Genomic DNA, 26705 nt, shown 5'->3' on the forward strand with positions numbered 1-26705 from the left:
TTAGACAGCACTTGTGAATGTCTGATTCTTTTTATTCCTATTCTTTCATCATTTTCAAGGCCGTAGAGAAATTATACATACATTATAGAAATCCATTAACATCCCTGCCCACAGCTCACATTTGCCCACAGCTAGAAACAGACGTTCTGTTTGTGCCCTGAGCTCTTGTTTTGAAAGTAACTGCAGCAAGTTTTCTCCACAAAATCTCTCAGACGTCATATAACCAGCAGAAGCAGCCAGGGCATCAGGCGACGCGGTGAAAGTAACACGTTGCGTGTAACATGCGGATTTTCCTTTGAAAGAAGCTGCTCGTGACTTGACTTGTCTTGTTTCTCTGAGGAGTGTTCGGTTATTTATCATGTGGTTAGACAACATCAACAGCAAGCGTAATCATTAGTTCTGTTTAAAGAACCTTCAGGGGGTTTTGTGCACTAAAGGTGCTGTTTAGATTACTTCATGTGGTATTTAGCCATGCAAATAGACCATATATTAGGATTTTTAGGATGTTTCTAGGATTTTAGGACATTTATAGGATTTTTGGATGTTTCTATGATATTTCTGGATTTTAACATATTTCTTGGATTTTAGGATTTTTATAGGATTTTTGGACATTTCTATGATATTTCTGGATTTTAACATATTTCTTGGATTGAAGGACATTGTTATGATTTTTGGACGTTTCTACGATTTTTGCACATTTCTAGGATTTTAGAACATTTATTGGATTTTATTACGTTTCTAGGATTTGAGGACATTTCTACTATTGTAGGACCTTTCTAAGATTTAAGGATGTTTCTGGGATTCTAGGACATTTCTCGGATTTTAGGACTTTTCTGGATTTTAGGACCTTTGTTGGATTCTAGGAAATTTCTAGGATTTCTGGACATTTCTAGGATTTTAGGACATTTCTAGGATTTCTGGACGTTTCTAGGATTTTAGGAAATTTCTAGGATTTCTGAACATTTCTAGGATTTTAGGACATTTCTGGATTTTAGGATGTTTTTCAAAGTTTTGGGCATTTCTAGGATTTTAGGATGTTTCTGGGATTCTAGGACGTTTCAGGGATTTTAGGACGTTACATTCTTCAGCAAAATTTGGGCTAAAAGCTGTACTGCCTGAGCCCTCCCCCCACCGTCTAATGGAAAAAAAACAGTGTGAACCCGACCTTTTGGCCCCAATTACAGCTCTGATAATGGGACATGGTAAACCACTACCACGTACCGTGTGTTTCACATAGATTTGATCTAGAGTGTAACCTTTAGGTTACTACTGTATATGTGTGTGTGTGTGTGTGTGTGTGTGTGTGTGTGTGTGTGTGAGAGAGGTGGGAGTAATTATGTTCATATATATCCATCAAGAAATCAGTAATTGATGTCAGTAATCGTTAGGACTAATGCACTGCTCATTCAAAACATGCCTGCTTGGAGGGGGCTGATTCTTTGCCCTCTGGTATCGCTGCTTTGCACCTTGCTCTGGAAATGGTCATCCAAACAAATACAGACTTGACACGGCACTTTCTTGGCTCCTAAACAACAAACCTGCCATGACGAGGATGTTTTTGAATTGCATAATGTTTCTTTTCACTTTTAGAAGGTGAAGGTGAAGGAGAAGGTGAATTATTTTTGCAATTTTTACTTTTTTGCAACTAAATCCTGCTCACTAGACCTGTAAAGTATTTGTTTGTGTCCATCGTTTCCCTATTTGTTTGAGTCAGTAGCTTCAATCAGAAAACTGAACTTCTTTAGATCAGGTAAATAAATGCAAATGTACTGAGCCGAAACATAAAAACAAACGGGCTGCAGAGGCTTCTAACACTAAGAGGGACAATACAGCTATTCAAATCCGACCAATAAAAATCAATAAATGCTGAGTTTAGAAACACGAGCTGTTGAATAGAGAATGAAAAGAACATTACTTTTTTCTTAATTACAGTATATAGATATATGTACACATACACATTGTCAGAAAAAGTGCAGTTCCATGTTTAATAGATGTGTGTTCAGGCCATTTGGCTCACTCTGTAATGCAGCATTGTGAATGTTGTAATTGGTTGTGCGGTGTCTCTGTTGATGCATTTGTTTGCGTTCCTCCTCGCTGGTACATGACGCACGGTAGATGGCAGCCAATCATCCTTTATCTGAGCCCTATAAATGCTGTTTGATTCTTTGTGTAATACTGACTGTTCCTTCTCCTTCCAAGTCGATGTTCTACTGTTTGTTTTTTTAAACATACCAGTGCTGTATCTTGTTCTTTTTTTCTCCAACTCCAATTAGTGTTATCTGACAGAAAATCCAGATCGTTATTTTATATGAGTAAAGCTGTGGGTATTACACTCCCTTGGGGCCAAATACACATGAAAAAAATACTTAATGTGTGCCCCCCTCCCCTCCATCTGTGCTGCGTTGTTTATCTGCTCCAATGCCAGCATGATATAAATTGTGGAAAATTGTGTAATGTGAAAGCAACAGGAGGTCTTTGACTGCTGTATGGTTCGCATAATGATATCGTGGACAAATACAACATTATAGCTCAAGTTGTCAGACCCAGAAATCACTGATGTATGTGTTTGTGTTTTTGTAACGCACACTGTAATTGAAAGCTGACTGCCGTCTTCTGGAGCTTCGAGTTGAACGTGAATTCAGCATGCTGGGGATAAACGATGGGGCAGGCAAACTGAGGATGCCGTGGGAATTGTAAAACTTTAACTAAAGTTCATCAAAGAATAAACACAAACATCAATGGGAGGCAGAGGGAAGGTCACACTCACAAACAATAATGGCAAAGTAACTAATAGTAACTAAAACCTGCATTTTTGCCTGGAGTGTCTCCCTTGTGGAGTATGAAAAAACACACCCAGACATTGAATCGTACAGCCTCTCAATCCACAGCCCCTCCCTGCTCCCCTACACAGACACAAAAGCGACATTTACACTGCCTATTCAAGGTGCGAATATCACGCCGTTATACCACCTCGCCTCGATCTGTACATAACGTCTGATTGCGGAAACGGGGGACAGAGTGGTCTCGACTCTGAGCCAGGAACAGAGGAGGTAACAGTGCAGAAATGAGGTCTGTGTAAAGCCAGAAAGACGTGACCATGGGCGGCGTGACTGCGATGTTTTGACGACGTGTTTATGAATGCGACCCATTTCTTTGCCCTGTTACTCATTGCCTTTTTTCCCTTTTATTTTCAGCAGAAACCAAACCAATCTGCTGAGTTTTCAAAGGGTCATTAAGCTTGTAAAGTCTGACTGATGTTGATACAAGTTTCAAAGAGCTAATGTCAACTGAAAACATCAGTAAAACAAAACTGTAGACTTCATCACGTGTTTTAGCTTAAAGGCATCATCTGACTCTGACTCTCTGTCAGCAGCTCCTGTTAGACCCCGCATGTTTCATTAGTAACTTTGACCGTTTTGCCTTTGAGCTTCTCTCCTTCAGCCGTCGAATTGGTCTGATGAGAACAACAAAATATCAGTCTCTCGAGGCGGAGGAGCTCGTGCCGAGATGTGCGCTGGAACATGAAATATATAAATGGGTTGTACACAGTGGAACTCTTGGCGAAGAGACACGGCAACAAGGTGACAAATGGCGTCATGCGGGCCTGCTCCTGCGAGTGGAACATGCTCCAGAAGCTGACGGCCACGTAGGGGGTCCAAGCAATCAGGAAACCTGAGCTGATCATCACAGCCATCTGGAATAAGAGAAGCAGATCAAAGAGCATGAGAGGTGCAGGCAGGAATAAAGAGAATAAAACAGATGGGTGTGAGCATGAGCGGATTATGAGACAGTGGACCCCTGGGCTCAGATATGCAAAAGACCCCTCGTCCTCTCCCATACAGGAGCAAGACACGCAGGCTTTGTTGTTCATGTTGTACTTCCGCAGGGGCTTTTAGGCTTTTAGCCTTTTTATTGGACAGGACAGCTCAAGCGTGAAAGTGGGAGAGACGGTTATGACATGCAGCAGAATCAAACCCACGGCCGCTGCAGCAAGAACATAGCTGTATACATGGGGCGCCAGCTCCACCAACTGAGCTACTGGGCGCCCTAATTTGGCAGATTTTACGAGCTTTTCATTCTTCATTTTTTGATTGTTTTGGCTGTGTTCATGCATATGGCTTACATTTTTTTCGAGGTGCAATAAGAGATTAATTAATTAGTCCCACAACGGGTAAATTTGCATTATTACAGCAGCAAACTGACCATGATAAATAAAGCAAAAAGAACATTATCAACAATAGGATGCAAATATTCAACATTTAAAAAAATATGTACATATATTACAGTATCTACAATTGCACATTGCAAAATATTTGATGCTATGATAATAAAATTCTAGGAATTATGTTGCTTTGCTCTCATGCTGAAGATTAGATAAGAAGATCAGTACCACTTATTTCTTATCTCCTTTATTTGTTTTATCCCTGTACATGAAATATGAAGCTGCTGAGCACATAGACTGGAAACAGGAGGAAACTGAGTGTTTGCTCTGTCCACCAATAACAAAAACACCTGCGCACATGATTTTCATAGCAGGATGTCGAGCATAAAGCTGCTGTGTCACATCGAGCACTGCTGCAAAGGATTTTATGTTTGGGTTCATTAAACTGATGGCGTAGATAAACGAACAGTGCTTTAACGTCTGAAGTGAATTAAGTCTGAAGTGATATGTTAATGAGCAGTAACAGCTCAGCCTTTCAGCACCAGTTATGGTGAGCAGTATGATTAGAAATCATTGTGTTACCATGGCGACGTGAGGCCAACACAAATAGCATGCCATCCATCTGGTAGGCAATTGAAATCCAGATAAGGTCGGGTGAAAATTAGCCGCAACCCATCTATTTTTCCTTGAGGGATTCGACTGTCTGTCATATTATGTAAGGAATTAAAATGGGAAATGATCCCCGATGAGCAGCAGAGGGGCGTGTTTATTAGCGCCCCTCACCAATTAGCGGTTTCCACTTTCCATTCTCCAGTGCAGTTCGTAAAGAATTTCAATATCATTAGTGTTTTCATCTTCTTGTCAAGGAATGTTAAAGTCTGCGTAAAGTCAGAGTTTTCTTTCTGAGCTCATTATGTATGTTAGAAAATGTTGTAAATGGAGAAAGAAAATATTTAAGAGCTGAAAGGTGGAGTTACCACATTTGTGTCTAGGACTTTTTGGCCTGAAATCTTCGTTTCTGTATGTTGTTAAGTTTAGTTCCCTCTTCTATGTAAAGCATCCTTGGGTGCCTTAAAAGCCGATGTGGGCTGGGCACAATTAAGTGCATCACACTTAAACTAATCAGTCAATCTATTATGTAAAAAATTAGAGTGCTTAGAATGAGTTTTGTTTCATATGTTTAAATGCCAATTTTGATACTTTAACAAACCGTCTGAGCTCTTTCAGTATAGTAAATGTATAAATAAACGTCCTACTATAAATTAAAGAAAACTCCGTCCGTCTGTCTACATCCAAGAAATAAGTAGATTAAGAATTTTTAAATTTTTTTTAAATAAGCCACATTTCTGGCAAACTATATTCATGATTATCATAATAAGATATTGAAAATGATGTCACAAATGTTTTTTAGCATGTTTTTCAGTGATATCCTTGTCTGTTTGGGTTGTTTTTTTGTTTGTGTTTTTTTTTTTACTTTTCTGACTTTTTGTGCTAATTTTCAAGTAATTTCTCTTATACTTTTTTTTTGGGTGGGGTGGGGTGCGTTTTTGAAAGATATCAAGCCAATTTTTCTCAAGTTTTAAAGTTTAACCAAAGTAACTTAACATCAAGTACATCATTTGTGACGGTGCTAATTCGTTAGATATCATTTGAACGGTTGTATGAGAATACGCTGCCGTCATTACCACCAATTCTCTGAAGATGCTTGTGATTTCCCTGTACCCGTGTGGCTAGCACATTTTTTTTTTTGAATTACGTTAATTTTGCAGAGAGGCACATACATTGTGCCAAATGAATGTATGTATTCTAATTTAAATATGAGCGCCACAGCAGGGAGATGCTGTTTGCTTAGCAGCCCAGTTAGTCCCGCTGAGCGAAACGGTGCATTTATGGACCACCTAATAGATTAAAACTACCTTGAGTGACTGGGGAGAAGGAGCAATACACTGACATACACCTGCTTTCCTGCAAGTGAAAATATGGAAAATTAAGCATTACTAAGGAATGCACATCAGTGATCGATGGAACGTGTTGAATCCAGCTCTGCCTGACTGATTCATAATTAACTGGCACCTATATGATAAACAAAAATGCATTTCTGTGAGAAAACACAGTTAAAGTGAAAGCCACAGGTATAAACACACTCAGGCACATGTGCTCAACAGCCGTATCCGCGGGGCATTGGCTGCTGCACAAACAAATCTGTTGTGTTCACAGAGGCCCAGATGTGTAAAAGCGATGACCAGTCGGCGACCCTGCACGCTCTGTCAAGCTCAACGGCGGATCAGCCAGACACTTTTCCTTCTGATCTTTGTCAGTCCCCCTCCTTCGGTTTCCTGCAGCGTCACATCGCCTGCAGCATGGAGTCCAACCACAGGTACATTTACAAAAGAATTATGACCTTTGGCTTTATTTTCTAATCTGCTGCAAAAACACACAAAAAATCATCAGTTTACACTATATTTAAATATCTGCTCCTCTTTAGCTTCCATAACAGCTGATGGAGGCAGCGGTAGAGCAGCCGCTCCACCGTTCAGTGGACTAAAATGATTTTCGGTGTTTTTGATATAATGGCTTCAAATCCCTGTTGGCAAAGGCGTTCTTATGGCAAGGTTAAGCGGTGGAAATATTTTAAATATAGTGTAGGCAACACTTGAACTGATACTGATTTTTTAAGGTGGCTTAAAACTGATCAAGCAAGGCAGAATTTTCACAGCGTTGTTTGATTATATGTACGTGACGCAGCGTTTTTCTTCCCCAAAGTTATTGCAAATAAACAGTTGTGATTGTAATGCGATTTATATCATAGACTGTATAAATAATATAGGTAAATACAACTAGCTGAAAGGCGGCATATCTCCAGTCGGACATACTTGTGTCGATAAATGGATTCTCCCCCTGTGCTTGTATTCTGGAACAGGAACAGTAGTCCAGTTTAATGGTGTAATTACAGCGTGTTATAGCTTATAACAGTACTCCACTGAACTGTAATTGTAAACATGCCAACTTTCAAATTCAAGTCAGTACTCGCACTTTGACAGACTCATGAATATGCGCACACACTTCAGCAATCGCACACTTGTAGATGTATAATTTAAAGATAATGCATACACCGGGGGCTTACGGATCACATGCGGTAATCAACAGTCCGCCATCACCTCACACGAAAGTGGTTTCACATATCAAGGAAGTGATAAGAGAAGGATTTGTGCCATTCTCCTAAGAGGGATCACTCTTTATCGCCTTCATTCTTTGATCTGCGATGAAGTGTTTTTTAGTTCTAGTCCGCTGATGGTAATTGATGTCAGTGCCTGGACCTTACACCCACTCTGTATTCACAAGGGGCAAATTAATTAATGAAAACTCTCTTGAGCTTCTGTATTTCTGTTATGTACAAAAGTCCCAAAAGACCAACACTGAGTTAATCTGCTACCAAGCATTACATTACATATCACATCTGGAGCTGACTGTGTCATGGTAAATGGTAAATGCACTTATATAGCGCTTTGCTAGTCTTAATTTTCAAGCAGCAACTGCTCACGGTTCATATTTTTGGTTTGTTTGGTTTTGAGTGGCAATAATTAAGTCTTAAGTCTAACTTGCCTTTAGGCGTAGGAACCCTGCTAACTCGTTTTTGAAAGAAATCAAGCCAATTTGCTCAGGTTTCAAAGGGTAAATACATTTTTGGCTAAATTTTTATACAAACTTAACACAGCACCGGAAATCCATTCCTGTGCCACCCTCGAGTATAACGACAGGGCTGGCGGGCAGAGGCGCCGCGGCGTGAACGGTGTCTGTGTGAGCAGAAGTTCAGTGAGTTCACAGTCATGCACAGGTAGAGGTAGGCAGCGTGGCGCATTATTGCTGCTTCTCTTCTTATAGGATTAGTTGGTGTAAAAGATTCTGTATCATGTGTGATTCCACTTCTGGAAAATCCAGCGGTGAAGGTTAATCAGCTCAGTGTACCTGCAGCAGGTGGCTGACGTGGCTTCACATCAGAGGAAGGTTGCTGAGTTCAGTGTGCGACACAAATGTAGCAGCTTCATGTGGACTCTGTTTACACTGTGGACCAAATCTGATTTTTCCTCCCTGTGACGCACATATGATTGTTTAATGACGGGTTTCCGATTTGTGCAAAATCTAAACACAAATTGTGAGAAATCGTTTCAACTGAATGATGTTATAGGACTTCTCCTCTGGCAATTACATCCAAAGAAGCATGACGATGGATGTTCAACACATCAGCAGCTTTATTTCTATTGCAGCCGCCGCGCGAGCCGTCATTATTTCCAATCAAAGGCGACATAGGCGTGTTATGAGATCGATAAAGGAAAGGCGAGCCCCTTGGGAGCATGGGAGCGGTCACGTATGAGGGATTTCTGGGAGCTGATAGTCCACGATTTCACAGAGGAATTGTGGATTCAAAACTTCCAGATGATGCTCAACTTTCTCAGAGTTACGTGATGCAATAACAGCTCTTGTAGCTCCTGCTGCATCATGAGGGAGCCATAGCATCATGTGACCCATAAAAACCAAAAAAGTGTTTCCATTGCAATTTTGCGAAGTAGGGATTTTCCATATCACCTGAAATATCACCTCATGGGAGCGGGAAAACTTTTATTTTGCAATAAATGGGAGTTGTTTTTTTTTTTTTTTTTAATTATCTAGATATTATCTTATCTAGCACAAATCACACAGAGTTGATTTTTTTCAAATCAGATTTGGGTGACTTTCGTATTTTGCTCTGAATCAGATACAGATCTGATGTTTTGAAATCTGATCTCTGCCTGAACAGCCATGTGACCTGTATTGGAATTCAGTGCGACTTCTACGTCATCCTATGACATCTTACTATGAAAATTAAATATCTTAATAATTATATATTATGTACAAATTCTGTTAAAGAATTATTACTATTTAATCACTTTTTTCATGTAATTTCCTTGTGTTTTGTGTTTATTTTCAGGCACTTTTCTTGTACTTTTTATGAATTTCTTGCAGTTTTTGGGGTTCATTTCTTAAGTTGCTGATTGCTTTCTTCACGTTTCTGGAAAAAGAGACAGTTTCCTCAGATTTTATACAATAACGTGAAAAACAGGCTTGCAGTGTGAACGTAGTGACGGATGTATTCTCTATGGGAACATGGTGGTTTTGTTGGTTGTCCAGTCGAGTGATTGTGGTGCATTTCACACTGCTAAAATTTTGTATTATTACCTGTAATCATACAGCAGTATATATAAATATGCTCTGTTTTAATACAGACACTAAACAGCCCTCAGACACAGATGCTCTCCTCCCGTCTATCATTCCTCTTCAAAACTCCACACAAAGCAGACTTGGGGTTATTTACTCGTCAGCCTCAGTGGCGTCCAGCTGAGCTGAGCTGAGCTGTAAGAAAAATATAACATAATGCCGGCTTCATCCTTTGAGCATCCTCTCTCGAGGGCGTTCACGTACAAAGCTTAATCTGATCTTTATTTGTCTTGGTTGTGCTCCAAAAGCTGCTTCAAGTGAGAAGAGGAACCAGACGGCGAGGTGATTACCTGCTATGATCTCACAAAATCAACACATCCTGTTTACTTGGATATCACTTTTATGTCCACGCTATTCAAACAGATCCGTACGCCTGTTCTTTGTCCAGATATAGCCAGAACATCGCTGTAGTTATTGACGAGTGTTTCCGCCTTAGTGTGATGTCTGTACGAACACAGCTTTGAATACAAATACTCAAAAGAGCATAATGGAGCACAAATGCCTCCACTTGACGGCACATAAAAAAAGTATAAAATGAACCAGGCTGCTGCCGAGAAACGTCTCTCAGCTTCTGTATTTTTTTCATTTGAGAGATATAAAATGTGAATTTATACGCCGCAATTGATAATTCTCATTTACAATGTGGTTGGCAACATATTGAAGGGTTCAAAAATAGATATCACTGATTTCATTTGTTTTTATAAATTGATTGTGTGCACGCAAGCCAAGGCATATTAGTCACATTTGTATTGTGACTATTGTTTTTTTTATTAGTATTTTGAAGTTTTAAATTGTATTAAATCTTATTATTTATTTGCACTTAACCCAATAACACCTGGATTTTATTGTTTTACTTGTTCTGTATTCAGACAGCTTTCAAAAGCATTTAAACCTGTAAAATCTCAGAAAATTAGTTTGATTTCTTTTGAAAAACAAGGGGATAAAGGTAGTGAGCAACCTGGCAAGAAATGTTACACAAATTGCCAATAAATGACTTAAAGGTGACAAGAAAACAACCTGAAAATTAGCTGGGGTGTGATTATTAAATATTAGATTCATAGTGAACTTCTAAAAAATATCTTTATTATTCTTATAATTATATATTTAAAATTGTCTACTTTTTCTGTCATGTTACCTAATATAGGCCAAAATATGAAGAAAAAAAATGTATTCTTGTCCTTTGCATGTACAATAATAATACTAATAATGATATTATAAACTTTATTTAAGTAGCACTTTTTGAAACAATAATTACAAAGTGCTTTTCAGACAAGCAACAGATTAAAAAACAAGGCACCAATAAAACAACAATAAAGTTAAAGAAATAAAATAAAATATATGCAGTATTAATTGGACTATCTGCATTTCAAGCATAATGTTGTACGATTTCTTGTCTCGTGAGAATGTTTCAATCAGTGGAAGAACGCTAAAGGGACAGAGTCAATACAGCATTGATCGTCTTATTGAAAAAAGATCGATACTAAACACCAGGGGTCATTGACTATATTTGTCCAAGGGTCAAGATTTTTCTCGCAGACTCTTGGGGGCTGAACCAAGTACTTATTATTTTTATTATTTTATTTTTTAATGATAAAATAAAATAATTGTAAAATTAAATACAATGATGTGTTAAATATGAGCCATGAATTTGTCCCCATTCTTGCATGAGGATATTTGACTGGGTCCAAACCTTTGAATGTGTCCACTTTACACAGTTGACTGGCACTTAGCACCGCAGTGTGTGTGTGTGTGATAGTCAATATGTTTACATGCGGATAAGCCGGGCTGCAATCATAGGAGAATCGATTTATTGACGAAGTATGCCCGACTCTGCTGCGGATGGTGGAGATAAGCACTCCTTCAGCGAGCTGAAATTACCCTGTATTATTTATACAGTCTATAATAAAGACTGAATAACTATCATAACTGTTTATTTACAATATCTTGGGGGAAGAAAACATCCTCGTCAGGTGCATATAATCAAAAGGCGCTGAGGATTCATTGATGAGTTTGAAGCCACCTAAAGAAATCATTATCAGTTTAAGTATATGATATATTTCCAAGATTTTCACTGCTTTACCTTGCCCTGAGACAGCCCTTATCGACTGGGATTTAAAGCCGATATATCAAAAACACGAGACTTCATTAACATAAACTTAAACAGATATTGATTTTTTTAGGTGGCTAAAATATGTTTTGCTGCGGCCTCATCCACAGCAGCACGTGGATAAACTTATGTGTCGAGGTTGTGGGACTGTACTTTATTTATCGGAGGAGGAGGGTGGCTGGGGTGTGGGTTTTTTATTTAAAATAAATATGAAATACTACCTTACAAAGTTGTATGTCCCTCACCTAAGCCAAAATTAAAAACACAAGTCCCTTGTCAGAACTTAATTATGTTAAGTGCCTGACCTGTTTTGCAGCACCCTTCTCCCCCTCATAAACAACAAACACACCCCTATCCGTAAACACCGAGGGAGGGCAGTGTGGCGACCAGGTGCACGTGAAGAACGCCTGGTCCAGTTACGGTCCAACTTAGGCATGCACATGACGGAGAAAGTAAAATTACAATTGCATTAACTGGTTGTGTTAGTCATTCTTCGCGAAATTCTTGTTAGTCTGATTTCAGTTGGACTAACATGTTTACATATATTTTAAAAGTCCTCTTTTAGTCACACTAACACAAAAATGAGACTTTTTCTAGCATCATGTGAACATACTGTGTGACAGAGGGAGGGGCGGGGGAGGGAGGGAGAGAGAAGGTGGAAGGTGGACTATTGCAGTTTACGTCATTAAGTTAAAGGTTGCTAAGAAGAGAAAACTGCTAGTTATCATAAACACCAGAAGCTTTCAAAAACAAACAGACCTGGTGATTTAAACTGATCAAAAACTGAATAAAGCTGTTTCAGTTTAAAAGTCACCTTTTTCTAAGATAAATAGGCATCCAGGCGTTAAGGAGTTTTCACTGAAAGCCAGCTTATGCACAAAGGTTGCTTCTTCTCCAAAACAAACAGATCCAGGGATTTTAACCACTAAAAACACTGAATAAAGCACTTTTAACGATGGTGGTGCAGCATAGCTATCTCCACAAGCTACCTGCTTCCTTTCTGTGTGGATACAAACGACTCATTTTTAAGGTACGGAGAACGGCATTATTCTTATTTTCAGGTGATTACACACTAAAGAGTCTTATTATATCACTTTTCATTCCTGCCAGTATATCCCCTGAAAAACTACATACACCTCCTTTAAACTGCACAGGGATGGCTACTGAATTTGAGTGATATGGCACAAACCTATACCTAAAATATTTTAAAAACCAGCCGCCACTGGTCTTATACTTACAAGAGTGATTTTCTTCTCCACATTGCCGTATTGGAAGTTATTGTTCTGGATGGCTTGGTAGGCTCTGTGCAGCTTCCACGCAATACCAAAATAGGTGAAGAGGATGACCAGACAGGGGAGGAAGGTGCAGAGTACAAACAGAGTCATGATGAAGGTGGAGTGGTTCATGGACTCCCCATATCCGCTCCAGTGTATCGAGCAGGCGAGCCCAAACGGCTCCGGGCCGTAGCTGCCCCAGCCCAGCAGAGGAAACGAGGCCCACAGGCTGCCGTACATCCAGATCACACTGATCATGATACTGATGGTTCTCCTCTGGAACTTGATACCTGAGCACAAACACATTTCAAATTGTGTCAGTATGTTGCATCTTTGTGTAACTAAACCGTAAAAATTATGGATAAGAAAACCACATGAGATGGCGTCATTGTCACATACTGCAGAAATACAGTTTTCTCAGTTTTAATAATTTTCTAAAATTCTCATCCCTCAAACTGTTTTTTAAATGCCTTCAATGCCCTCTGCTGTGTGTGTATATATATATATATATATAGAGAGTCATTTCTAATAAGTTCTCGCAACTTTCAGGGCCATGTCTTGTCAAGATGCTCATTGCTTTTTTCGGTGTTGAAAAGCTAAAAGTAGCACGCTAGCTGACGGGCGTGGGGTCAACGCTGCATACTTACACCAGCATTAAATGTTTACTCTGGTGACATTTCAGGAATGTATGAAGAGATGAAATATTACATAATTTCTATAGATGTTAGATTGGATAGGAAACTTCTGCTCTTTGAGTGAAGAATTGGAGCGATAGTTTGGATTCTCTGAGAGCTAATCTGCACACAAACATAATCATTAGATCTTAAAGCGAGAAAAGCTAAGCACATAAAGGGGAGGATGGGAGGAGGAAGCTGTGGCAGCCGATGGTGTTGGCGTTTCTTATCAGCACTGACAGGTGTTAAGTTGCAAAACCAACTATGTCAGTATTGGTTGATTTCTTCTGGAATTAATTAAATGCCAGGATTTTTTTTTTTTGTGTACGTCAAATGCAAATAATAACTGATTTTCCTGGTACAGGGTTACGTGGGGCTGGAGTCAGTCCCAGCTGACATTTTGCAAGAGGCAGAGGTCACTCTGGAGAGGTCACCTTGAAACAACCTTTCATTGGACTACGGGAGGACGCCAGTGGACCTGAAGAAAATCCACAAAAACATGCAAACTCCACACTGAAGGGCCCCTGCCGTCCAGCGGGTAAGAGGATGATTATTGTTCTGATTATTTGGGATGTCCTCATCAAGTTTTTTTGGCCCCCAATCCAGATAAAAGTCCGATCAGAGTCCTGATCTGATACTTGTATTTACCTGGAAAACACGGCTGCACAATGCTCACTTTAAAGTTATTGAAATCATTCCAGTGTTTATGCAATACGAGGAAAAATGTCTCTGTCAACAAATGTCTTGTATCCTAGAATTATCCTCAAATTTGAGAAAATCTTTAAGTCCTAGAAACATCCTAAAATCCCAGACACATGCTAAAATCTTAGAAATGTTTTAAAATCTAAGAATTGTCCTAAAATCTGTCCTACAATTCTGGAAACATCTTAAAATCCGAGAAATGAACTCAAATCCAAGAGACACATATGGGGCCGCTGTGACTGGCCTCATGTCATTCTGCAAAAGTGACCTCCAAGCAAAGCAAATATCCCTGTTATTCAGTCTATACAGGGCTTTCTTAGGATGCAGAAAGAGACACAAATACTTGATTTGATAGATCAGTAATTTCCTGCAGGTAAAGTCCTTACAGAAATTCCAAATATACTGTTTAACATGACTTGAACAAATGAACATCGGTGCAAATGTCCTTAAAGGCATCAGCTGTATCTGTTATGCAGCAGACTATGATGTGCATGCTGCTTACTTGGGATCCCATTAAAACCAACTGCACCTCCCAAAAACAAGGCTTGTTCAGCTGAACAAAGATTCAACACAGAGGTAGTCAAACTATAACACATCAATAAATCACAGGTGTAAAGAACAATCAGGTACTGATAGCTAAATTACATTTGACTCTGTTACATTTAAAGGGTTCACTTCCATCAATGATCCTTGTCAATACACTGCTGAGGTTTGTGATTGATGACCACCTGAAAGGTTTATAGGAAAGAGTTTCTGGTTCAAAAAGATAAGAGACTTTCTTCACCATTTGATGTCCAGCTCTGCTTGAGGAGCTTAATCCCTGCGGCCTTTGATAAGAATGACCTCAAACATTGGTTTCTTTATGCCGGCTGGTGTTCAAATATCAACAGTCTTCCTCCTGAACTGCTGACTCGCCTTTAAAGGAGATCAGAGCAGTTTTTAATGAACTAACCACAGAAACAAATACCCCCCTCTCATCAGTGCTCCTGTCAGCTCCGACTCTTTCCTCTCCATTCATCCGTGACCTTTCCCCCGTCTCCTGCTAGAACGAGAATGCCCCCTGTGGCTGATGCGCTGTAACAGTGTCATGTGGCTCGGTCCAGGCCACGTTTTTTTATTTCGGGGCCGGGGCTGTGTATGGTCACAGGATTTTGTGTCGTGCTGTACTGTATATCATCACAGCTGTGATTCAGTCGCAGGGCGAGGCCACATTTACAGTTAAACGCGGCAACGGGTAATGATTTGTTTGTTCATCTCATAATTTTTTTGGGTCCGCTGACACAAATAGTTCCTCAGCTGCTTGACGTGACAGCTGCTGGCTGCAGACTGGCTTGCTGCTTCGTTAGTTAGCTCTACATGTTATGTGCAGGGCAGCAGCTTAGTATCATGGACAATTATCTGTGTGTTTCAGCTGAAGTAAGAGTCTGAATCCGAAGTATTTTTGAGGTGAGTCAAACACATCGCCACATTTCTGGCGGTAGCTGTTGTGTCGGTAGGTAAGTCAGCACATTATTAGCAGTGTTTGTGGCGACAATACCTGATATTTTAAGCCAAAAATGATATTTTTCGAACCATAACCAAATATTTGTTGTTTTTTGATTTGATTTATTTAGCACATATTAAAGCAACAATCTTATAGAAACTGAGATATTTAGTGGAAACCCAGAAAACCTTCAAGGGGTTTGACAAGTGCGATTCCCCATGAAACTATCAATCAGTGCCGACTCTCCCAACACTGATAAGAAAAAAAGTGCAGGCAGATGAGGGCAGAGATAATTATGTAAGAAAAAGAAGAAGAATGATTCGTCCAAATGTAACATATCCATGTTTTGCATTATTCTGGTGATTAGGCCATGAAGATATTTTTGCGAGAATTGACGAAAAGTGTCTTGGATTGGAATAGCTGTCTGCTATTAAATCCCAGCTGAGATTACGCTACCTGTCTTGGGTGGACTTCCTGTCACCAGGTACCTGACCATCCCCATCACGGCCAGAGTCATGATGCTGGTGACGCTGAAGATCATTCCCATCAGGCCGTAGTAGAGGCAAGATGTATCGCCTCCAATCCAGGCGTGGTTAAAAGCTGAGGCGATGGACAGAGGGTACATGCTGAGGGCCATGCCGATGTCCGTTACCGCCAAGTTGACCGTCAGCAGCTCGGGAGCTTTGAGCAGGGTGAGACGGCGAGCTGCGCTGACCAGGACCGCCGCATTCCCAAAGATGGACAGGAGAGCTGCAGGAGAGAAAATCAAAACAAGGAAAGCGACATCTCAAACAAATGGAAAGCAGGTAAAAGTGCATACAGTTTGACTGACGAAACAAAAACAAGAACAATATATAAAATATGCAAAAATGGATCTTGAAAAATAAATTAAGTAAAAAAAACATAGAATATGGATAGCAAGACTCTGCTTAAATACCAGACTACAAAGATGAAGTATGAATATTTTCAGCTTTCCTTTAAAAATCGACTCATCCCTTTGTGAGATTTGCTTGATCTCATCCATCACTGGAGGTCAAAAGGTCGTGTCAGTGACAAAACAACCACTCTGGGTAAAGTAAGGACGTTCTGTGGGGACAGTGTCCAGGTAGAGCTCGAGTTAGAAGAGGTTTCAAATGTCTACACATCGCTCACATGGGAGACGTTGGGCCTCAAGCAAGATGCCATATACCATCAAATCTTATTTTATTTTTGCTCGTATCCAGGATTTTTTCTTTTTATGTTAATACCCGTTGATTTCTGGGATTCACGAGTAATTTGTCATATTTACTATTATCTATCTATCTATCTATCTATCTATCTATCTATCTATCTATTTATTTCACAGTAAAAACAAAACAACAGAACAATGACAACATAGAAGCAGATTGTGCAGGTGAGATACAGAAAACCCCTTTAGGCTTATTAAAGAATCTCATCTCAAAACGACACAAAGGATCAATAAAGTATAGTAAAAAAGCCTATATGAAAAAGCAAAATAAAATAACAAATAAAATCTTTTCGAAGGTAAGAGAAAATTTTACAAGCTGGTAAAAGCTGTTGACATCCATGGTGACTCACCTGTTGTTTAAAAATAACTTGACATGAGATTCTGATGCTTCTCTCGCCCTTTAACGAAGATCCGGATTCATTAGAGCACGTGGTTAAATTTCCCATTATCACATGCTTAGTCTATTGTCTTTATGTTCTCAACAGACAGTTTTATGCTGCTTTAACTGTTTTATTAATGTTTTTTCTGTGTTGTGTCTGCATGTAAGGAGCAGAAACTGTACATTTCCTGTGAAAAGACACAATGCATGTAACAAGAGTAAATTTACACGCTGTCTCCGAGTGTCCAAAACGGATGTTAAAGGGGGAACCTAGAGCATCATAGCTTGACATGTAGGGCCACTGACCAAGCATCAGTATTTGACGAGGTGCCTCTATAGTATAGGCTCATGGTGTCTAGATGTGGTATCAAACTTCTAATTTAACTCTCGGCAAGAAGGTGAATGAGTGTATTTCCTACAATGTGAACTGATTTCTTTAAGTTAGAGCTCACCTTATAGCTTTGTAACTGCGTCATTTAAAAAAAAAGACAGATACCAAACAGTCAAACTGCCTGCTAGGAAAGCTAATGCTCAAATTAAAGCTGAAACAGTCACAGAAACGATGAATTTTTGTATAGTTAGCACATTTTTCATGCATATTTGACCATAAGTGAGACCTCCGGTGCAGCATAAACAACATCCTGACTATTGAAAACTGATGTTGTTGGAAAATGTTCTCGCCTCATTACACGGTAGTTTCCTTGTGTATGAACCAGAGCTGATGTGGAGTGCATGTGATTAAAGTGCTCTCTCCACAATGTCATCCTAATGAAAAATAAAAGAAAGGAAAGAGACTATTTTGAATTTACTGATACAAAAACTTTGGTTCTTAACATCTGTAATCTATTAGTAGTAATGTGTAATCTAAATGATTGATTTTCACCTGTTTATAGTGAATCTTATCAACAATTATAAACAGGTGACAGATTACAGTGATACTGAAAATAGAACTGACTATTGATTATGAGATTACTGGGATAATTATGTAATAATGTTTACTCCATTTGAGAGATTGGTCGATGGGTTCTGGGTTCAACCGGCTTTACATAATATCTCTCTGTTACATAAGCTTAAGGGAATTTCATTGACACAGCATGCAATATTGTGCCGACATGTATTCATTTTTCAAACATCCTTTTAATCTATGAAAAAGCACATCAACTGCTTGTCCCCAAGCAGTCTTAATGGATTTTTCTCTCCCAGAGCAACCTTCATACCGTATTCATTCACTTTCTGTCAAGACGAGACATGCATGTTGTTAGCTGATTTTTGTGATTATGTCTGTAAAAATAAGTGCTTTTGGCAGCAGACTTTGACTGTAACTGTTGGAAAATAGGAGGAATAATTGTCAGTGATTTGAGCATGCTGACTAGATTCGTATAAGCTTTTGTTGTCGTAGCTGATCTGAATCCACAAGAAAACTCTCACAGAAGTTTACTGAGAAAATAATGGCACATACTGCACTGCACATAAAAATCCCTTGGGCTGACAGTCAGTCACTGCAGCAGATATATGGGAGTATTTAAGTATTTATGTAATCTTTATATAGCACTTTTCTTTTCTTATCAGCCACTCAAAGTGCTTTAAACACAGGCATCATTCATGTAATAGAGTAATACAGTTAGCTGTACAAGAACACACTGATTGTTCTAAATCAGAAGTATCAGAAGTTTACCAGGATTTGTCAAGGAGAGAGGGAAAACTAAATTAAATTAAAAAATAAAAAATCGGTTAACACGTGAAATTTTCATTCTTGCTCTACATACTGCTGTGAATTCGGTTTAAAAAATCTTCTTCTTAAGAGAATGGGGTTGACGCGCAGCAAAGGGCATCAGGTTTGAATCGAACGGAAGAAATATTCACATCCTTTACTTAAGTAAAAGTACTGATACCACCCTGTGAAAATACTCTGTTACAAGTACAAGTTCTGCATTGAACATTGCATTGGTACATAAGCAAAAGTAAGTAAGTGTAATCAGGAAAATGTACCTATGACATTAAAAGTAAAAGTACTCATGGCAAAAAAAATCAAAATTATTAGAAAAAAAGAAAGAAAAAAAAGGAAAAGTCAAAATGATGATGATGGTAACAATAATAATAATATAATAATTTTTATAATAATAATAATTTCTTAAATAAAATTGTATTTGTAGGAGCCTTTCAAACACTCAAGACAACCTTACAAGGGGGTAAAAAAACAACAACAGAATAACAAGAGATCAGTTAAATTTGGGAGACAGATTTACTCTGTACAAAATCATTTTTTATACTAAATTGTTATATATGTTTCGTTTGACTGGATCAAGTTCAAAAGGGATAAAACTGAATGTTCAAGCTCAAAAACGTGTTGCTGTGATGAAATTCGAAAACAAAAAAAGAGGTGTTACAGATGTTTCTGCAGCTCTTTTTGTAATTAAACTCCATATTTTTGCTGTTTATTTCCAGACTGTGCAGCCCTTTCTTTTATTTCTGTTCGCATCAGCGTCACATGAGCCAAAGCAACACTCTGACACTCAAATCAATTATGAACGCGTCACACTGAGATTTGATCGCCAAAGCGCTCATCCGCACAGATAAGTCAGAAGACTAAATGAGATTTTGAGTGACAGAGTTGAGTGCTGTTCATATGAACCTGTTGTTCCGTTCCACAGAATTTTCCACGCACACTGAATTTTGCTGAAATGTTAAATGTAATTATTGCTTTCAGCTTGTGAAAAGAGACACTGAGCCACATTTATCACCTCCAGTCCCGGCTCGACTCTCTCCTCCTGTACATCATCTCATTCGCCCAATCAGTCCTCTACTTAGAGTTTTGTTTCTTGTTTTTTTTTACTATTTATACTATCCTTTTTGCTCTTTTTCTATTTCTATTTTTTTGCTCAGTCGCTATTTCTAGTTCTAGTTCTGCGTCTTTTTTTTTTTTACTAATGATCTCTTTGCTGTATTTATCTTGTATTTTGCTTTGATATCCCTTTACTGCTGCAACATTGCAAATTGACCTGTCATGGGACTAATTAAGGATTATCGTATCTTATCTTCCTGGGGGCTCGTGGAGGAAGCAGTGTGGCGCCCACTTCCTGTTCACAAACTCTTACTATAGCAACACCAGAAATGAGTCCTAAAACCTGGAAATGATTTAGCATTTCAGCACCTCTGGTTTCTTTGTCTCAAAGTCAGTGTTTTTATTTATTTATCATTTTAATAGGTTTATGGTTAGATGTCTGAAATAAGATCTGTGGTTAGCTGAAAAGACTTTCACATTTTATTCTATGACATTAAATACGTCAGTAAATACCTCTCCCGTGAACTTTGAAACCTTTAGCTGTTTTGAATAAAGGCGGCTGCCAACAAGTTGCTAAATGAGACTACAGGACGTCATTACATCGAGCCATGCTGGATATAGTTTTACAGCATCGTAGAGACGGCGCCGCGACTGTAGTGTAGTTCGTTCACAACCTAACATTAGCTTTTTTACTTCTGGCAATTGCATTTAGGCTTCGAAAATCCAAAAGGTGGTGTTCATTTGTGAGGATTATCCCGCTGAAGCATCATAAATGTTTGTTTGCCACAGAACTTATTTTCTGTAATGATTCAAAATCCGATGAAAAAAAATCCCATAGGCTTTTTTTCCGCATTCGCCTACAGAAAAACTTCATTCCCCGAGCACTTTAATACAGCTAAACAGGGCACTAAAATAGGTGTCTTACAACATTTGAAGCAAGAAATAGGCATTGCTTTAACATAATCCTGATTTATTTTTGATCAGCCTAGATTTGAACTGCCTAGTTTTTCTCCTAAGTCAGCGAAACTCTGCTGGATAACGTGAAATACGTCATCTGGAAGAAGAATGTCGAGGCATAGGTTCGATGGAGAGAAGTTACCACAGTTCATCTACACACTGTTCATATAGAAAGCTGGTTGAGAGTGTCTCTTTAGTTAAATCATTTCATTAATAATTACAGTAATGGACATTAAAGTCCCTTCTATGTAAATTAATTTAAAAAGTTTGTGCACACATTTGAAAATTTGTTTGCTGATGCCTGTGGGCTTTTGTACAAAACAAAAAAACAAATGAAAAATAAAACATAAAAATGATCAGATTATCAATTATTATGTTACAGTAATGAGGTCTCACCTTCATTAAGAGGAGTTAGCTGGTAAACTGAGGCAATATGCTTCTAGAGCATATGAAATTAAACATTGATTTAATTTTAAAGACAAATCAAATTGCAATTAACCTTTATTTACTCTGAATATTTAAATATTTATTAATTTTGAGATATTTAATTTGAAAAACATAATGGAGGAAAAGTTAAATATATGAATATGTGATAATAATAATGGAAACCAGATGCACCATAATTGAAAAATGGATTGTTGAGTTGCGGTGTTGCATTTTAATTCCAAGCCTTTTACTTGACGGCTCCTGACATTTGCATCACTCAGGATGCAGGCTAAGTGTCCAGTGTGTGACTGATTGTGCGTCTTGTGTGTTTGCACGTGTCGCACTTTGCAAATAATCAATCCCTTATATGGCGTATTATGTCAAGACGATGTGACGAATCATGCGGTGAGGATCTCAGAGTCACCAGTGTGTGCGAAAACTCTTCAGAGTCTTCAGGCGGGGAACAATAATGCTGCGGTCGTGTGGGAAACGACACGCAGGAAGAATCAGAGCCAGTTCATTAGGAATGAACATCTCTGACACGCGGCAGCTCCGGCTCAGGGTCAACAGTTACACTCTTTTACTCTAGTGCAGCGGGGAGGACACTGTTAACACCGCACTTATTTAAATTACACACACACACACACACTCACACACACACACACACACACACACTCTTCACACAAGAAGTAGCATGGTATTGACATGGGATGGGGATGGAATAATAAATAATTCTAATGTAATAATAATAATGTTGTTTATGAAGAGTTAAATTGACCTTTTCTGGTAGCACTCGAATAATGATAATAATAACAAGTGGTTTGTTGCACACGATGACTGTCAAAAATTTGAGAAGCCAGCAGTAATTTCTTTTTCTTTATCTTTTTTATGATGAATTGTGTAGTTTTGGCGTGTTTTTTTTAATTTATTTTTTATTTGCTTTTCAGACCTATTAATAATAATAATGATAATAATAATAAATTGTAAATTGAGTGCTTTTCACAATGCTCAAAGACGCCTAACAGAGACAAAAACAAAGTCAACTAAAGTCAGTGAAACATACAGAAAAAAAAAAATAAAATAAAAAAAAGAATACAAAATACAACCATTTAGAGTTGTATTTCCCCAGCCTTAGATAAAATAAAAAACATTAAACGTCTCACTGTTTCATGTCTTTACTAGCCGCTTGCTTTTTCTCTTGGCCTGGGCAGCTTTTGTAGAGTCAATGAATCAGATTTTTTGCTGGATATTGTTATTTTATATGACAGAAAATTCTGTTTTTTCAGTTTCAGGTCAGACTAAATATATTGTGGGAAATGTCAGTGGCCTGATATTTACATTATATACGTTTTACTGCCAGCAGCGAACCAAATGTCTGTAGTTATGAAATGCCATAGTAGTCTCACTCTCTCTCTCTCTATATATATATAGTAATTTTATTATACATTTATTTTTGCACATTTACATTTACTTTTTTGATTTATGGATTTATTGATGCATGATGTATTCATTTTAAAGAGCCATAAAGATAATACTCTCACAAGGTACAGGGTGTATATGTGTACACTGGTACATGTATGACAACCCTTCTATTTTATAGGGGAGTTTTTGCTTTGATAATAATATAATTATATAATAAAAGGAGGATTGAGAAAAATGACTATTATATGTGTGTGTGTGTGTGTGTGTGTGTGTGTTTTTTTTTGTTGTGTGTGTGTGTGTGTGTGTGTGTGTATGTATATTTTTATGTGTGTGTGTGTGTGTATATATGTATATGTTGTGTGTGTATATATATATATATACATTTTTTATTGATGTTTTATTTATTCATTCATTTACTTTATGGTCATATTCGTTATTCATTTATATATGTGTATGTGTAAATATATATGTGTGTGTGTGTGTGTGTGTGTGTATATATATATTTTATTGATCCATTTTTTTATGTTTTATTTATTAATTCATTTACTTTATAGTTTTTTTTTTTTTCATTTAGTATTTATTTTTTCAGTGATTCATTTGTTATTTATTTTGGGCTAAAATGATCTTCCATACCCAGTAGGGGGAGCGAACAGCCGTTGAGCTGCATTTACAAAGACAGCTTGTGTAAATTAGCCCAAACAGGAGCTGAGGAAACGCTCCGTTTTTCAGGCTTAAACCCCCTTTTTTTAGTGTTTTATGTGTACAAGTAAAAAAGGTCAGTTTCTGCACTTGCTGATGACAACATTTGTCTTTTAGCATGTTTTTATTTTGTGAAGTAATGAGGGAAAGCGACCGACGTTAGCTAACATCCGAACTATAACTAGCTAACGTTAGCCCTGGGACGTTACAACGTTAACGGTAAAATACGATTTAACGGTAAGTTAGCTTTGTTAGCGGTTGTTTCAGTTTGTCGATATTAACAGTGAGTTAGTGAGTGAAATAATAATGTTACTGTATATTTTGACTGAAGCCGATTAAGACTAAAATTTTGTGAGCTGTTGCGTTTGTTTATTTCAGATATTGGACATGTTTGTGTGTGTTTAGCTTCCTGGTATCTCAGAGGAGCCATGCACACTATCATGGAGGTTTACAGTGTTAAGAGATCAATATTGAAATGTTTATTTGCTGTTTTTGGCTTTTAATTTTCATAATATTGAAGTATAGTCTTTATTGGCAGTGTGTCTATGATTCCAGGTTCCCATTTTCCAATTTCAAAGTTTCAGGAACACATTAATCTTAGTTCTCGGGATGATAACAGTTAATCAATGATGGAGAATTTAACCCAAACTATGAAATTTAATCTATTTATTGATAGGCTTTGCAATTCTGTCAGATTATATTCAGTATGTTGCGATGAGCTTTGATTGATGAAAAAAATCACATTTGTTGTTGTGTGAAATAAGCGTTTTTTTTTTTTTTTTTAAAAATTACTATTTATCGATCGTTATTTTTTACCAATAATCAATGAAGGAAAGTACTTTCAATTTGCAACCCTGCTCTGTCCCTACAATAGCTGTGATTTACTCTGCATGTCAATGCATAAGACATGTCAGATGTAAAGCCATACATAGATCAAAATCATCATGATAATAAGAGGCATGCGAAGGTTTCGGACCTCTTTTCCAGGTCATTTTTTCCCAACCTAAATTAGAGATATCAATAATTAGTTGTAAGGATATCTTGCCTTAACCCAGTGGTTTTCAAACTGTGGGGCAGGACCCCCTTGGGGTCATAAAGCCACTGCTTGTGGGCCATGGATGATATGGACAGGCTGAGCTACACCAAGGTACTTATACTGCACATCGGTGGGTACAAACTGGTCCGGTCACAGGGACCAGATTTCTCCTGAGTCATTAGTTCAAGATCCACCTATGATAGATTACCACGTATTCAGTTTTATATTTGGGGTAAATTCAGCTGCTGTATGAACATGCAGTATGGTTTTACTCTTCAGAAACAGCTGATCCTTTTTTTTTATCCCAGGTCTCCCCACAATGGCCCGTGGACTGATGCTCTGCCCGGACTCGGGATCACTGGATTGTGGTTCACTTATGAAAACACTGAGGCAAATGGCAACACAGATCGATGACTAAGTGCAGGCGTGTGAATTTATGAGTCACCCGGGGATTACAAAGCTGCACCAGCATGAGAGGAAGTGAAGTGTTGGAGCTTTCCTTGGAGGTACACATTTACACACACACATGCACGGAGATGTGCCAGCAACACTCGAATAGTTGTTACCTCCAATCAGTGACTACATTTATGTGCACACTAATGTTCCACTTTTACTCTGATTATTCTGAATTTGACGCAGGTCACGTGAACACCATATTCTGTTTATGTAATCCAAACTATGTTTTCTTTTCTTTTCCAAATGTAGCATTTTCTGATTAAGACGTGGGATATGCCAGGTGATATCTGCATTTAAAAGCATTATTTGGGCATATGTATACAGGTGTAGGAGATATGGCCCTAAAATAATATCAAAATATTTCAGGGAATTTTCTCTATTCTTGATGTTATAGCAAAATATGACAAATATTTTGTTAATTTCAAGAACATAAAATAAGTGTTATTGTTGTATATGTCAGCATAACGTAAATTCAGTTTGCTTTAAAATATTCCGTTAAAACTGAACACAAATTAACCAAAACCAACCACAAATTAAACATCTAAACAGTTACCAAATGATACATATTGATACATATATAAATGATACTCTCGCTCCAGTTTTAACTGTTATTTCATTTCGATAAAATACCTCAGAGCGGTCACAGGGCTGCATAAGAGCATTATATGAATGAATGCAGCTTAAAGAACTGAACTCAAGTTGGCAGGAAGACTTCAGTCAAACAAATGCGAAGCTCTGATTCTCAGGCCGTGAAAAGGGCTCACATAAGTGAAATATCCTCTGAAATGTTGTGCAGTGTGTTCCTGTTTGGTGTGAAGAATCAGTAATGTTGTGTGCTTGTTGGAGAGATTGTGCCAAGTGGAAAACCTTGTTTAAGATGTTGTGTAAACACACTCAAGCCCCATCACTTCAACAAGGTTTCTTATCAGTTTTAAAGTTATTGGAACAAGAAGTGAAACAAATCAAACTAACGACGTTGTTTACACAAATTGGTAGCTCATAAGACTGAGACAGGGAGTTTGACACTGAAATCATGCATCCTGTCCATGTCTTGACCTCCAGCCAAAAAGACCACCAAAAATTTAAATGGCAGTCATGCCTGCAGCCAGGAACTTTTCCAGAAAATGTATCTATGCAAGCTCAAAATGTTAACAGCCAAGTTAACAGGACATGGCAATGAAATAGGTGCAATGTACTCACCAATTACTAGCAGGTACATCCCTGCCCAAAAATCAACAGTAGGTGACAGTTTGGACATGTATTTATCATCCATGTTTGTCCACTTGCTGCTTAAAACAATGACATGAAAAAAAAATCCTTCACCAGGTTCTCAGGTCTAGTTCCATTTGTACCTCTGCTGAATTTTTGAAAGACTGAGTGTTTTGTTTCCTGTCCATCGTTGTCTTCCTGCACGATGCAGCATCTGACACCAAATCTACTGTACGGACATTAACCTGCCACATTTCACTCCACGGTGCACAGCGGCACACATGATCTACAGACCCCCTCCACCCTCACCGACACGCACTATTGCAACTGAACACACACACACACACACACACACACACACACACACGCACGCATACACACTCATGTAGATTTTAATTGCTAACAATCATTTCATGCCACATTTTGCTCGGCCCTCATGGAAACACTCCACTTACA

General features: G+C 38.3%; 1 protein-coding gene across 1 annotated transcript; it reads right to left on the bottom strand.

Annotated features, from left to right (window-relative positions):
* Positions 1-3379: 3379 nt before the first annotated feature.
* Positions 3380-26313, bottom strand: opn8a (opsin 8, group member a). The gene is made up of 4 exons (XM_042503898.1): positions 26241-26313; positions 16112-16405; positions 12761-13086; positions 3380-3694 (listed from the first exon to the last, which is right to left on the bottom strand). The coding sequence occupies exons 1-4, from the start codon at positions 26311-26313 to the stop codon at positions 3380-3382; spliced, it is 1008 nt and encodes a 335-aa protein (XP_042359832.1).
* Between the last annotated feature and the right edge of the window lie 392 nt (positions 26314-26705).

The sequence above is a fragment of the Plectropomus leopardus genome, chromosome 16 (genome assembly GCF_008729295.1).
Source record: "Plectropomus leopardus isolate mb chromosome 16, YSFRI_Pleo_2.0, whole genome shotgun sequence".
Taxonomy (NCBI): domain Eukaryota; kingdom Metazoa; phylum Chordata; class Actinopteri; order Perciformes; family Serranidae; genus Plectropomus; species Plectropomus leopardus.

What these genes read in the sequence shown, in the direction of transcription:
- opn8a (XM_042503898.1), bottom strand. Translation starts at nt 26,313, where the DNA reads ATGGATGATAAATACATGTCCAAACTGTCACCTACTGTTGATTTTTGG. An exon ending in GATGTACCTGCTAGTAATTG is followed by an intron (nt 16,406 to 26,240) that starts GTGAGTACATTG and finishes TCTCTCCTGCAG; the next exon opens with CTCTCCTGTCCATCTTTGGG. An exon ending in AGGAAGTCCACCCAAGACAG is followed by an intron (nt 13,087 to 16,111) that starts GTAGCGTAATCT and finishes GTTTGTGCTCAG; the next exon opens with GTATCAAGTTCCAGAGGAGA.